General features: G+C 31.2%; 1 protein-coding gene across 2 annotated transcripts in view; it reads left to right on the top strand.

Moving 5' to 3' along the window:
* LOC145292117 (adhesion G protein-coupled receptor L1-like) overlaps positions 1 to 14143 on the top strand; it is a 108655-nt gene that overhangs the window by 74958 nt on the left and 19554 nt on the right. For both annotated transcript variants that reach the window (XM_080138222.1, XM_080138221.1), the window contains exons 22-25: positions 134 to 284; positions 2254 to 2320; positions 8734 to 8800; positions 11140 to 11225. In XM_080138222.1, coding sequence (XP_079994348.1) covers positions 134 to 284; positions 2254 to 2320; positions 8734 to 8800; positions 11140 to 11225 — 371 coding nt within the window. The remainder of the gene's footprint in view (positions 1 to 133; positions 285 to 2253; positions 2321 to 8733; positions 8801 to 11139; positions 11226 to 14143) is intronic.

The following is a 14143-nucleotide window of genomic DNA, read 5'->3' as shown; positions in this document are numbered from 1 at the left end:
CCCCTGGCGGAAATATGGGTCAACAAGGGCATTTATTTATTGCGTGATTTGAACGACTGAAACACACATTTGCTATTTTCACTCTTAAACAGATAACCATTTAAAAAGAAAATTTTTCTCTCTTTTTTCTCAGATTGCTTGTAAGCTTGTTTCTGTATCACTGCATTTCTTCTACTTGGCCGTCTTCTTCAGCATGTTGATGGAAGGAATCGACATGTTAATCACCGTCATTTTAGTCTTCAGTAAGAAAATTAAAGTGATATGGTTTATTATAGGCACTTGGTGTAAGTCTCCTTTTTCCTTTTTTTCATTTAGAACGAATTAAAAATCTTTAAAATTTATTTTTTAGAACTGTTTTGATGTCATTATTACAAAAACACATGAAATTTTATTAATAACTTAGTAGCTGCTTGTTCTTGTGCATGTCTCTTCGTGGTCCTTTTAGACTTACTGCCTGCAATCAAAACTTAGATTCTTAAAGACTTAGTCGACAAATGACTACTATAAAACAAAATAGGTTTATTCGTCTTGATCTTCATTCCAAATCACTAAGAAGACAGAGATAATCACTGTTTAATCATATTTTCACAGATAAAGTGTATGCTAACCAGTGATGCATTTTTATTAATGTTTATCTTCTGATGAAAAGTACCTATCTTTGAAAATCCACGAGTTAAAGATTTTCCTTTATTATAATTCCTTATTTGAATTTTTGTTGGATTAGTAAATATTGTAATTTGTTCAATTTTCATTTTCATCATCAATTTATATGTTATATATATATATATATATATATATATATATATATATATATATATATATATATATATATATATATATATATATATATAACAAAAACAGTCTGTAAAGATTAAGTTTAGAATCCAACAGGGTCTAGAATAAATATAAATATTTATATTTATATAGTAATCCTCACCAAATAAAAAAGCTCTGTACAACCAAGATAGGCAATTGGTCTATTCTTGTTAAATCCTAATCATATACCCCAGATTCCAAATCGTGTCGCCTATGTATTTCTGAGACTGTTACAGTAATAACATTCCCTCAAAGTAAAAATGAAATTAACACAAAAAGCTAAGAGTGACGCCATATTTGAAAATTTCTGGAGAGTTCGTTTTTGTAATAAATTTTAGATTCTGGAATGAACAAATTGTCTGCCAATGAGATTTGGCAGAATGTAAGAAGGGAGAATTTATTATTTTTGAATTGGGAAATGGAAAGATCATGGTATGTCTATGAATATATGATCCAGTTAATAAGGGTGAAATCGCATATCTGTCGAAAGTCAAAAATCCTCCTGGTGATGTGTAGGGGTGGTAGGAGAACTTGTTATTTAGAGGGAAAAATAGGAACTACTTCCCCTAAAGGTGGTTGTGATTGTGATGATGTTGCTTCTAGGATGTAATGTAGGATTTTATTATAACGACTAAATGTGTCTAAAAAGGCGTTCTAAAGTTACATAACATAGTGACTAATAGTCTAGACATAATAAATTTGTATGTGGTATCTGTTGTTGCAAACCTACCGTGCTTTGGTCCAAAGGGGAATTTTTGTAATCAAAATATTATATAGGAGATAATTTTATTAAATACTTACAGACACTAGTGTTTAATCCTTTCGGGAATCATCAGTGCAGGGTGACATGATTACTGTCGGTCAGAAGATTCGAACCTGGCCACAAAGCCATCTTTGACTCTATTAGCAAGGAACAAACCTTACGGCCAACCTCAACTGCAAGAAACATCGTTGGAATTTAAACATTTATTTTGAAATGTCGCAACATCCGTCCAGAGTGATCTAATGATTATATCATTATGATCTGCGCATGTGAGCTTAAGTGACCGACTTTCATTTCGGCTTGAAAATGCTCAACAATAAGAACCAACTTCTTAAAGGGGCTGACATTATTAATACTATAATAATTCATATATATATATATATATATATATATATATATATATATATATATATACATATATATATATATATATATATATTATATATATATATATATATATATATATATATATATATATATATATATAATTATTTACTATAATAATTATTAAATACCTAGATGCAATCATTTCAGCTTTTTCGCGCTTCTCTGTAACCTTGCGTCTCGGAGGAGATGCAGTTTAAAAAAATGGAGACAGATAGACATAATGATTTTTGTAAATAACATGTTTTTTATTTACATGTATTAATCTTTTTCTTTCTTTTTTTTTTCAGTTTTTCCCCTTTTAATTGTTAGCATCAGTTTTCCAGTCAAGTTTCATAATTATGCTGATGCAAACCAGTGAGTATTAAATATTCATTTTAATTTTGATCCGTACATTTTTTTTTATTGTTTCATTGCTCCCGGGCAACTGTCTGTATGATATCTGTCTAGTATGAAACACTGTGACACAGTGGAGTTATTTCTTCTACACAATGCAACGTTTAAAAACACCTGCTCTATCTACAATATTGAGTTCTTTTTAAGTTAACTCATACCACTTATCAAATGCCATTCTGTATTATTACTATTATTGCTCCTGGGCAACACCGAATACCTATTTTTGCATACAACAGTATAATAAAGCACAATGAAGTTTTGGGTAATGTGTCATCTAAAGGCACCTGCTCTTTCTAAGATATTGAGCAAACCAGTAATCATTATTTTATTTATTTGCGGACTTATCCTCATCTTCATAGTTGATGTTTCCCCACGTTTCGGTCAACTATTCTTCTGGCTTTCTTCAGGCGGTTCTATGCTGAGTCTCTTTAGCTGTATCTTCCATAATTGTTGTCTCACCACATTTTGGCCAACTAATCCTCTGGCCTACTTTGAGTAGGATTGAAACCGCTATCTTCAGACAATGCTCACCTGAAACCGTAGATATTCAACGCCTCTATCCACTGCTCCAGAAGAATAGTTGGCCGAAACGTGGGGAAACAACAACTATGAAGATGAGGATTACAGTTTGCAAATAAATAAATATACAAATTACTCATCTCAAAAAACGATTCCAATAAAAAACAATAAATAATTAATTTTTTTTATTCTGATAAATTGATTCTTATTCGTTTCTTCATCATTTATGAAATCCCATGTTTAGTCCATCTTTTTTTTTTTTAGTTATCTTTCTGAATTTTTGAGATAAGGATTGATAATTTGTATCATTTAGATTATTTGGACTACTGTTCTCATCTTGGGTGCTATTTTCACAACATCTTGGTTGAATATAACCTCCGATCTTCTTCCGGTGTATCTTCTTGAACTTGGAAATCTTTCTGCCCAACTCGAGAATCTGCATGGAATTTCGAATTTCTTTAATCCAATGGGGTGGGGGTGCATTTAATTCACATTGGTAGTATACGCTCATTCCATCAGTCATGGACTAGATAGAAGTCTTAAGTAATTCGCAATTGTATTCTTAGTATCGTCCGCACTGAAACCTTCAACCTGTAGAAGAGTGTCACTTAGAACTAAATTAACTTAGTACTTTATCCGTTGCGCCATAGGTCCTTGTACAACTGTTTTCAGTTGTTGCATTCTCATTCCGGGCTAAATTTCTCCATTTTATTTAGTCACATGTAAGCACTTTATTTCGAGGTTGATCTCTCTCAGGGTCGACTAACGATGTAGCAGATTTGGGAAATCATTTATTCAACCGGATTTGTGAATGCCATTTTGTAATGATCACTCTGGACATTTTTACAACCACTAAAAAGATTGTGAAATAGATAAAAGAGAGTTTTCATTCCACTTCTATGTGCGTGTGATTTAAATGATATATTTTGTGTTAAGTTCTAATCTATGTATTCGTAGATTAAGATTAACTATTAATAATATTAAATATATCAACAACTAGTGGTGTTTATCCAACGTTGTCTGAGTAGAAATATATTGCTGAGTAGAAGACTTCTTAGGAAAAAAAAATAAATAAATAAAAATAATAATCTAAAATATGACGTTAAAAAACGACCCTGGTGTCTAACTCTGTCTCGTGGGGAGGCATTGTAAATAGGTACAATTACTGTTTTGAAAGTTGCGTTCTAAAAGACAGTCAAAACAAAAGATATGATGTGACCTTCAATAAATAAGACAACACGGTAATATATTTACAAGAATGTGCTTTTACAGAAATACAAATAAATTACTGTGAAACTGCTCTGCCCTTCGTTGTAGGCTCCTCTATGCTTAGACTCTTGATGTCCATATAGTTACAAAATAGAGTGTGTCATCAAAACTCCACACCCCACACATAATATCAGCGCCTTTAAGAAACTCGTTTCTTATCGTTGAGCACTTTCAGTTGTAATAAAATCGGTCAACTTAGCTAGTTATATAATGATAAGATTACTCTGACTGACGCTAAAAGCATTTAATAAGAATAAATGTTTAAATTCAACTGTATCTCTCGCGGTTTGTGGTAGCCTAGTGGTTCGGGTCCTTGCTAATGAAGCCAGGCATGACTTCTGTTGCCGAGGTTTGAGTTTCTCGACTGACGTTAATCGTGACATCCTACACTGGTGATTCCCGAAAGGATGAAACACTAGTGTCTGTAAGTATTTAATAATTATTATAGTAAATAATATATATATATATATATATATATATATATATATATATATTTGAAATTGGTATATTTAGGCAGAATTTTTTCATTCAAGCAAACGTTATTAAATGCAACAGAGACACTTTGCTTTATAATTCTTTTTTTAATTTTTCGATTTTCCGTATAATCTTTTTTATATCAAAATCGAAAACATTAATAAAAGTTCCTTAGATGTTAGTGTCACGAGCTCTTTCAATTCGTTCATGAACCATCTTCAGGTGTTGAGGAAGTAAAAGTGCGTGTAAAAAAAAAAAAAAAAGACGTGTCATCATTGAAACGCTGCAAAGCTTTAAGTATTTCTTCTGAGTAGGCCATTATCAGCCAGAAGGCTGGCAACCTAATGAACTAAAGCCTAAAGTGATTTAGAGCAGGCATGTCAAACTCAGAGCCCCTCGGGGCCTCAAGAATCAGTTTGTGTTGGCATGAGGGCCGCACCCCTACAATATTAATCAAAGTCATTCAATAAAAATAATTGCTGAATATGTTTCTTTTATCGGCAATTTAGAAACATGCAATAGTTTGGTCATATTCAAGAATGCAAGTAAAAAGTACTTGTAGTTTAACAAAAGAATGTAACAAAGGAAATTAGCAGGACATATAAATCTGTTCTTTATTTCGATATAACGAAAATTTAAAAAGCAACATACATAGCCAATATGTATTTGAATGCAACAAATGCGATCCACATAATTTATAATAATTCAAAATGAACATTTATTACCAAGTACTCAAACATGTTTCATGTTTTGTCCTGAAGTTTGAGTCCTCTTGTTCTTGACAAGCTTTGGTATGTCTAGCTGAAGTTTATGATTATTTCCGAGCTTTACAAGAGAAGATAAGTGTTTGTCAGTCAACCTAGTTCTCTGAGAAGTCTTTATTAATTTCATGAAGGAAAATAATTGTTCACATAAATAGGTGGAACCAAACATTACCACAATCTGTGTGACAAACTTTCTGAAACCTTTTCGGAAGGTATGAAAAGAAATCAGGTATTCCCATTTCAAAATACTTTGCTCTGAGTAAAGAATCTGCATTTCTAACAGTTCCATTTGTAGGATTTCGTCTGCCTTAATAACATCAAAAGTAAACGGTGCTGTGAATAGTGCAAACTCTTGCGCATATTATGAGAAATCACGAAATCTTTTTTGAAACTTCTTTGACAATGATTCCAGATCACTGTCATACTTGGCAAAATTTAGTGCTGACTTAGTACTATTGTTTTAGCGCTTTGCACGTAGGAAAATGAATTAAAGTTTCATTTCAGACTTGTGACTTCCATAATCTCAACTTTGTAATGAAGCATTTGACGTCATCATAGAACTGAGTGATGAGCTTGTTTTTACCTTCTAATTTCAAATTGAGATCGTTTAATTGTGCTGTAATGTCTACGGCAAAAGCCAGATCCTGGAGCCAACTTTCATCTTTCATTTCATCAGTGTTTCCTACCTTTCATCTCCAAAAAAGTGATTATTTCTTGTCTCTTAACAAATAAAATCTTTTCAACACTTTGACATGACAACCAATGTACATCTGTGTAGAATGTAAAATTGGTGAACTGATTATCCATATCTTCTAACAACTGGTTTCATCAATCCATTCAGAAATAGTGTTCCTGGCGAGGGAAATATTTTTGAACAAGTGTGCTTTTTCCGGACACACAACTTCGGCCGTTTTTATAAGGCATTGTTTCACAAAATCTCCTTTGTGTAGGATTTCCCATGCATCGCTATCAATCGACTGAGTTCATAGCTTGCAGTAAAGGAAGCGACATTTACTTTGTGACTTTTTGTAAAAAAGGCCTGTTGCTGTGTCAAGTTAAACGTCAATTCTTTGAGCATTGAAACATGGATGGGGCCTTCATATTTATTATGATGATTCGCTTCATAATGTCTTTGCAAATTATACGCCTTCGGCGCAGAATTATGGTTATTGCAAATTAAACAATGTATATTTCCATTCACTTCTATGCAAAAATACTGTAGTTCACATTTTTCTTTAAACATTCGCCCTTCTTCATTTACCTTTTTTTTTTCTTAGTCACAGAAGCAGTTTTAGCCATTTAAAAAAAGATGTGCAATCTGGAAAAATAAAATCAAACACAACGAAAAATATTTATAAAATATCAATAAAAGCAGTTATCACAAAGGAATCTGACCCCTGCACAGTATTACCCGATTCATATTTTTAGTTATGAAAGTCAATTTTTATAAAAAGTACACAATAGTAAAAAGCAATATAGATATAGGGCATATACGACAGGAAACGTAAAAGTAGATAAAATAAATACAGAATAAGAGGTGTGTTCGAAGAATAGTTAAAGTTTCTTATCTATCCATGCTTTGGGAAAGTTATTCTTTACATTGAAACCATCAATCTACAGTTTAGAACGTCACGGGCACAACATTTTTTGATTTATCACTTTATGAAGACAATTTGCTTATCGACAGGTTTATTGAAAATAGAAGACGGTAAAAACTGAAAAGAAAAGAAAAAAGAGAAATACAGTGACAATGTGACAAGTGGGTAAGAGAGAGAAGCAGGAAACGCTTAAAAGTCCAAAATGAAAATGTGAGTCCAAATAACGATGTGAAGAAATTGAAAGTCAATAAATTCTGTAAAAAAGAAAAGCATTTGTTTCTTTCATGGCCCACTAAAGCTAATTTATCGGTGATAAAACAAAAAGCTTGTCCTTTTGAAAAATTGAATTTTCTGCTGGTTGTGGGTTTTGTAAAATTACGTTTTGTTAGTGCGAGTCGAAAAAAGATAAAACAAATCTAACAAAACCAATGCAACGAAATAACTTTTTATTAACTTTAAATAAAAAAAAAGAACGAATTTAAAATTTAAAAACAAAAAGAAACAATTAAAACTAAAACAAATGAAACGAATTAAAAATATAAAAACAATTGGAATTTGGAATTTTAAAAGAAAAAAATAATATTGTGGATAGAATTGCTTTCTTTACTGTCGTTGTTGCTATTATTTCTCTGATTAATGCCTAAAAATATTTATTAATGAAAAATAAAATATATTCAACTTTGTGAGCAGAAACCATTTATAATTTTAATTGCAACAAAACTTAATTTTACGAAACCCACAACCAGCAGAAGATTAAATTTTTCGAAGGGACAAGTTTTTGTCTTATCTTTTAGCGTTAGTGGGCCCTCAGAGAAACAAATACCAAAAAAAAAGAAAAAAGAAAAGGACTTACAGCATCAGTGCAAAATGTCGAGGTGGGAGTGAAAAAAGATAAGCTACCGCTGGGACATCATGTTGACATGCAGGAGAAAAGAAGTGAATGATACTGATGGAAGTCGGTGTAGGGATAAGAAAAGTACCCTGCGTAAGAAAGGGAAACTAAAGGAAGTAATGAAAAGTCGTGACAGTTGTGTTTGTGATGTTGTAAGCTTTCGATATGTGAGCTTAGTATAAAAAAAGACTTTCCTAAATCGAGGATAGATAAGAAATTTTAACTACTTTTCGAACTCACCTCTTATTTTGATCTTTTCGTTTTTCTCCTTGCTTTTTCCAAGTTGCTTAAAATTGTCTGTGGGGCCACAATTCTGCTTCTTGCGGGCCGCATGCGGCCTGTGGGCTGCATGTTTGACATGCCTGATTTAGAGGATAGACTGTGTCCATTCACACAGTCAAAGTGCAGCTATTGTTGCTGGTGGTGTATAGATGTTATTTGACTTCTTTTTTTTTTTCCTTATCAGTTTGTACAAGCTGGGGATCAAGCATCCTACCAGATGCTAAATATTCACCTGCTAACTCAGATATTCCAACCGAGAGATCTTTTTAAGATTCTGACGGTTCTTTTAAGTGCAATTGTTTGAACCTCTCTTGCATTTGGTTCAGTTGCACCTATAATAACTGGAATGTCCATATCTAGAGCATAATGTAAGAAGAAATTAGGTCTATTTCTCTCACATGCAGCAAGTTTGTCGAAGTGATTACTTTGTTGGGGTAGGTAGAGTACGACATATATATTTCGGGTTGTTTTCATCTATCTTTACTCAATTTCATCGACCCCTGTCACTTTATATTCGATCAAATGTTTTATTAACTTACGAAGACTATTAACAAAAAATCTTTTTTCCCCCTGCAGTTGCTGGCTTTCGATAAGTGATGGACTTCGATGGGCATTCATTGGGCCTGCATGTTTTATCATAATTGTAAGTGAAATTATTGTCTTATTTTGATATTTTTTATGTTTATATATATGTGTGTGTGTGTGTGTGTGTGTGTGTGTGCATCACTCTACAAGACAAAAAGACAAACATCTGGATCCGCCAACAAACAAGAGTTATCAACATCAATACTGCCATCAAAACATCCAAACACAGATGGGCAAGGCACGTAGCCAGACACCATGACAACAGATGGTCCATCAGGACAATGGAATGGACACCTCGTATACGACCTGGTATAACACATGAGTCCCACATGCAGCAGATAGGTCAGGACAGTTAGATCGCTAAAGTCCAGCGAGGGGTTTCTCATTGAGTGATAAACCCTTATTGATATTGATATTAATACATATATATATATATATATATATATATATATCCATTCATGTGAAATCTTTTTATCATTTTTCTTTTACCTCCTATTCCCCTTACCTCACCCTTTTTTTTAACCAAGTAAGATCTGTGACTTACTTGTAGTTTCATTAAATACTTTTACATGCAAAATCCGATCCCGCATTTTGCTAATTCCTGCCCTCTGATGAGAAGGAGAGTATTTCTTCAAAACTCCGCGGATTAAGGACTATCCACTTATCTTGTGCTTCCTTTTTAAAATTAAATATGTTTTTAACTCTTTTTCAAGATGTCTTTTAACATGTTTTATTAATCATTTGTTCATATATATATATATATATATATATATATATATTTTTGTATGCAAAATCCGATCTCGCATTTTGCTAATTCCTACCCTATGATGAGAAGGAAAGTATTTCTTCGAAACTCAGCGGATTAAGAACTATCCACTTATTAAGTGTTTCCTTTTCAGATTAAATATGTTTTTAACTCTTTTCAAAGTGTTTTTTAACATGTTTTATTAACTATTTGCTCTTATATATATATATATATATATATATATATATATATATATATATATATATATATTAATGTTGGGACGATTCTAATATTTTCCTTGATTCCGATACAATTACTGATTCCATACTAAATTCCCGATTCTAATTCTTTATAAATCTCTAAATATTTAACTATAAAGTTATTTCTTCAGATTATCATAAAGACATGTGTTAAATGTGCAAATATTTTCTCAAGCATAAAAATCCATTTGGGGTTTATAGATTTTAGTTTTACTGGTAGTTTAAAATCAATATTCATTATTTTAACATTACTACCAGCAATGGACGATTTTGTTTAAAACAAAATTAAATAAAAAAGACAATTAAAAGAATTTGGCATCGGAAACTAGGCACACATTTTTCCGATTCTACTACCGATTCTGATACCCCCAAATGTTTCAATTGAATACTAGCTGAATATTAACTGGAAATATCCTATTCGAAATGAGTAAATACTTATATATCTATTCCTATTAACATGATATCTTTAAAGGAATATATATATATATATATATATATATATATATATATATATATATATATATTAAATTTATTTATACAAACATTAATGGCTACATATGTGCATACATGTTTCTGTAATCACCCGCGTTGGGGGAACTACGTCTTTAGGCCAAGAATTACCGTCGAAAACTGATACTTCAACCAAATACATTTTCCTATTTCGTTTGCCAAGTTAGAATGTAACCTGGGTGGGAGTCATAACGCGGTGAGAGGACAAGTGAGGTCTTTGAAGATAATAAACATCTTCGTTTTCATTTCCCTTTCTCTTTATCAATCCCATCTTTTGGTTTTTATGGCATAAGGTACTTGAGAATTTAGTATTTTTGTCTTGCATTCTGTAAAGTAAGAACATTTCCTATGGTCACTAAGTACTGACCGGTGTCTTTCAATCTACACCCATCCACACACATACATGCACACACACACACACACGTTAATACAGATATTCAAAAGCGAATATATGCTGTTCGTTTTATAGGAAAATGTATTTGGTTGAAGTATCAGTTTTCGACGGTAATTCTTGGCCTGAAGACATAGTCCCCCAACGCGGGTGATTACAGAAGGTCTAATCAAGGTTTGGTAGTCAATTATAAACAAAACCAAAATGTAAATTATCTGTTTACAAAGTTACAACTTTTTCTGTATGTAGGATTAAATTTGTTTTATATGTATATAGTATTAAAATTGTGTTAGATGTGTGTGTAGGATTAAAATTGTGTTATATTTGTGTAGGTTTAAAATTGTGTTAGATGTGTGTGTAGGATTAAATGTGTGTTATATTGATAAGGTTTAATTTTTTTTATTAAATGAAAAATGGAAATATTTTCATCCAAAAATTTTCAATACACATTTTTGTTTTTAAATATCTTAAAACATTTTTTTTATTTCCAGGTGAACACCGTCATTTTAATAATTGTGCTCAGTAAAATGCTTGGGACACGAGAGATGATGCAACAGACAATTAGAGAGAGAGTCAGGTTGGAATACTTTTATCATGATATCATATTTTACTTGCAGAACAAAAAGAATTATGACATAATTATATAAGAAACTAGAAAAATACCCGTCCCAAGACAGGTAAAATTAATACTCTGGACAGAACTTTTATGTCTCCTTACAAAAATTAAAATCAAGACATAATGATGCTGAACTTTATGTCTATAATCCCTAATCCAATTTAGTTAAAAATTTATTACTTGATTTTTATTCAAGAAAATGTTTCAAATTTAAAATTTAACAAGTGTTAAGGAAAAATTAAAATTCAAGAAATTTTAATTAATTAGTTTCTAATCACTATAGAACAAATTACATACAACTGGAATTACTGCCCCTTCTTTCCAAAGAACATTCTATGAGGCAGATTGAGACACGTCAAAATAAAACAGTGCCGACAATCCTCTACAAAAAATATAAAAAGAAGTAATAAATCCTCTGATACACAATCATTTTGTAGTAATCATTGTTGTAATCCTTACAAAAACTAAAATTAAAACACAGTGATACGAAACTTTATTCTTGATCAAAATCCATTATATGATTTTGATTCTAGAAGACGTCTGAAATTTAAAGCTTACCCTTAAGAGGTTTTTAAGAAGAAATTGCAATTCAAGGAATTTTACTTAATTGATGTCTCATGAAAATGGATTAAATTTAATGTAAATCTGAAATATTTGTATTTTCAAATGGTAAGTTGCGCCCATATTATGCCCCTAAAAACCCTTTAATATATTCCAAATAAACTGAAATTTGTGAAATTAATTGATGTTTAATACCTATTGTTAAAATTTTACAACAATCGATGTTATCTGAATTTCCACAAAAAGCTACCATCCCTTTGCATAAAAGTAAATTAAACCAAATATAATTCATATCATGATCTCTTACGTCTGGTAGATATGTTCCAAAATTCAAAATGATAGCTTAATTAGTTTAGGAATGAATCATATATACATAAATATATAAACATATACACACACTTAATCTATTATATAAAGAGCAGTTGTCTGTGTGTATGTGTGTTTGTATGTTCAGTTAAAACTCTAAAACAGCAAAAAATACTCACAAAGTTGGTATTTTCTTGATATGGCTGAACAGATTTTCTTTAAATTTACAGAACTTTAGTGTATAAGTCTGGGAGTGATCTTAAGTTTTGTCTCAGAATACCCCCAATAATTACCGATAATCGAAACCGTTATTTTAATTTATCATCGGTAAAGCCATCTTTTTCATGTCGTCGCTTAGCAACAATGACAGAACAACGTGGATAAGTTGATAGCATGTTTTTTGTTTTGTTTGTTGTTTGCATGATGAGGTCTGTAGGTCCAAACTCCGCACGTAAATTCTTAATTTTTTTTTCATTAACTGCAAAGAATTTTATAAGATTTGAAAATTTATGTGTTTTTTTTTTTGTTTTTGTTTTTTTTGCATGGCGTGGTCTGTAGGTTCAATTCCTGCACATAAATTTCTTAATGTTTTTTTTTTTTTGTTAACTGGAAAGAAGTTTATACAAAATAATTTTATAAAAGAAACAGTGGGTTCTCTAGATTGCAATGTAGAATAACATATATTTTGGACTAAGTTACTGCATGGAGGCATGTGAAGCTTCCTCCTAGGCGATTTCACGGATTTCGATGACAAGAAAAATATAGCAGTGTTAAATATTCATTGATCATCATTCAATCTCCGAGCAACATAAGGTCTCTCTGCTAGTATATATATAGCCTTGGAAGTTTTTAACCTTTAAAACTATACAAAAAAAAATATTTTTTATCATTCGTTAGAAAACCATCTAGTCAGTAAGTCATTTAATCACCTGCAATCACTGCATCAACTCGCTCTCGAATTTACTATAATACCAATAATTTATTTTTTAAGGGATCATCAGTTGTTTACTATGAAACACTGTTTCGGGGATTTAAAAACAAAACAGTATATTACATCATGGCTCCCCAGCAGTGTTGATCAAACACCACCACCCTTAATCTTAGGAAGAAGACATGTTTCAAACATTTGATCCAGTTTTCTATTCTTAATTGCAATTACTAACCTTTTCATACTATAAAAATGAATTTCTTACCTGTGCGATTCATCAATTTCCACATTTAAAATGGATACAGTTTTTAATTTTTTAATTTATCAGTCTTGTATTTATAAGATTAGGATGAATCCATTTAACTACTTATCACCCCCACTATGATTAGTATTTAGTATATTGACATTCTTATTTAAAATTATATATATATATATATATATATATATATATATATATATATAGAGAGAGAGAGAGAGAGAGAGAGAGAGAGAATGAGAGAGAAAGAGAGAGAGATCTTATTTGTTTTTGTTTTGCGATACTTTCTTGTGAATGAATTCAATTATTTATATGAAAGTACATTTTTACCTAAATGCGAGTTGGGAATAACTTTCCGTTTTACCAATTTGGTGCCCCTAAATGGAGAGTGGCATATCGTTTTTAACATGTAATTCTCCACTATTATATATATATATATATATATATATATATATATATATATATATATATATATATATATATATATATATAGTCTTTGAAGTTTTTAACCTTTAAAACTATACAAAAAAATATTTTTTTATCATTCGTTAGAAAGCCATCTAGTCAGTAAGTCATTTAATCACCTGCAATCACTGCATCAACTCGCTCTCGAATTTACTATATATATTCAGCACGTCTAATTGAATACGATAGAGTTCTTCTTTTTTCCGATTTTGTTGGATAACTTTTCAATTCTTTTTTTCTTTTCTTTCAGCTGGCATGTTGTATATTATGGTTGTATATTGTTGTTCGGCCATATTCTTCTCAAACACTTTCAATCGATACATCTGATCCTCGCCAGGAGCGATTGTTGTTGTTGTCATTTTA

Source organism: Euprymna scolopes, chromosome 13, assembly GCF_053919585.1.
Source record: "Euprymna scolopes isolate OS-2025 chromosome 13, ASM5391958v1, whole genome shotgun sequence".
Lineage (NCBI taxonomy): Eukaryota > Metazoa > Mollusca > Cephalopoda > Sepiida > Sepiolidae > Euprymna > Euprymna scolopes.
This window is presented reverse-complemented; position numbering and strand designations above follow the sequence as displayed.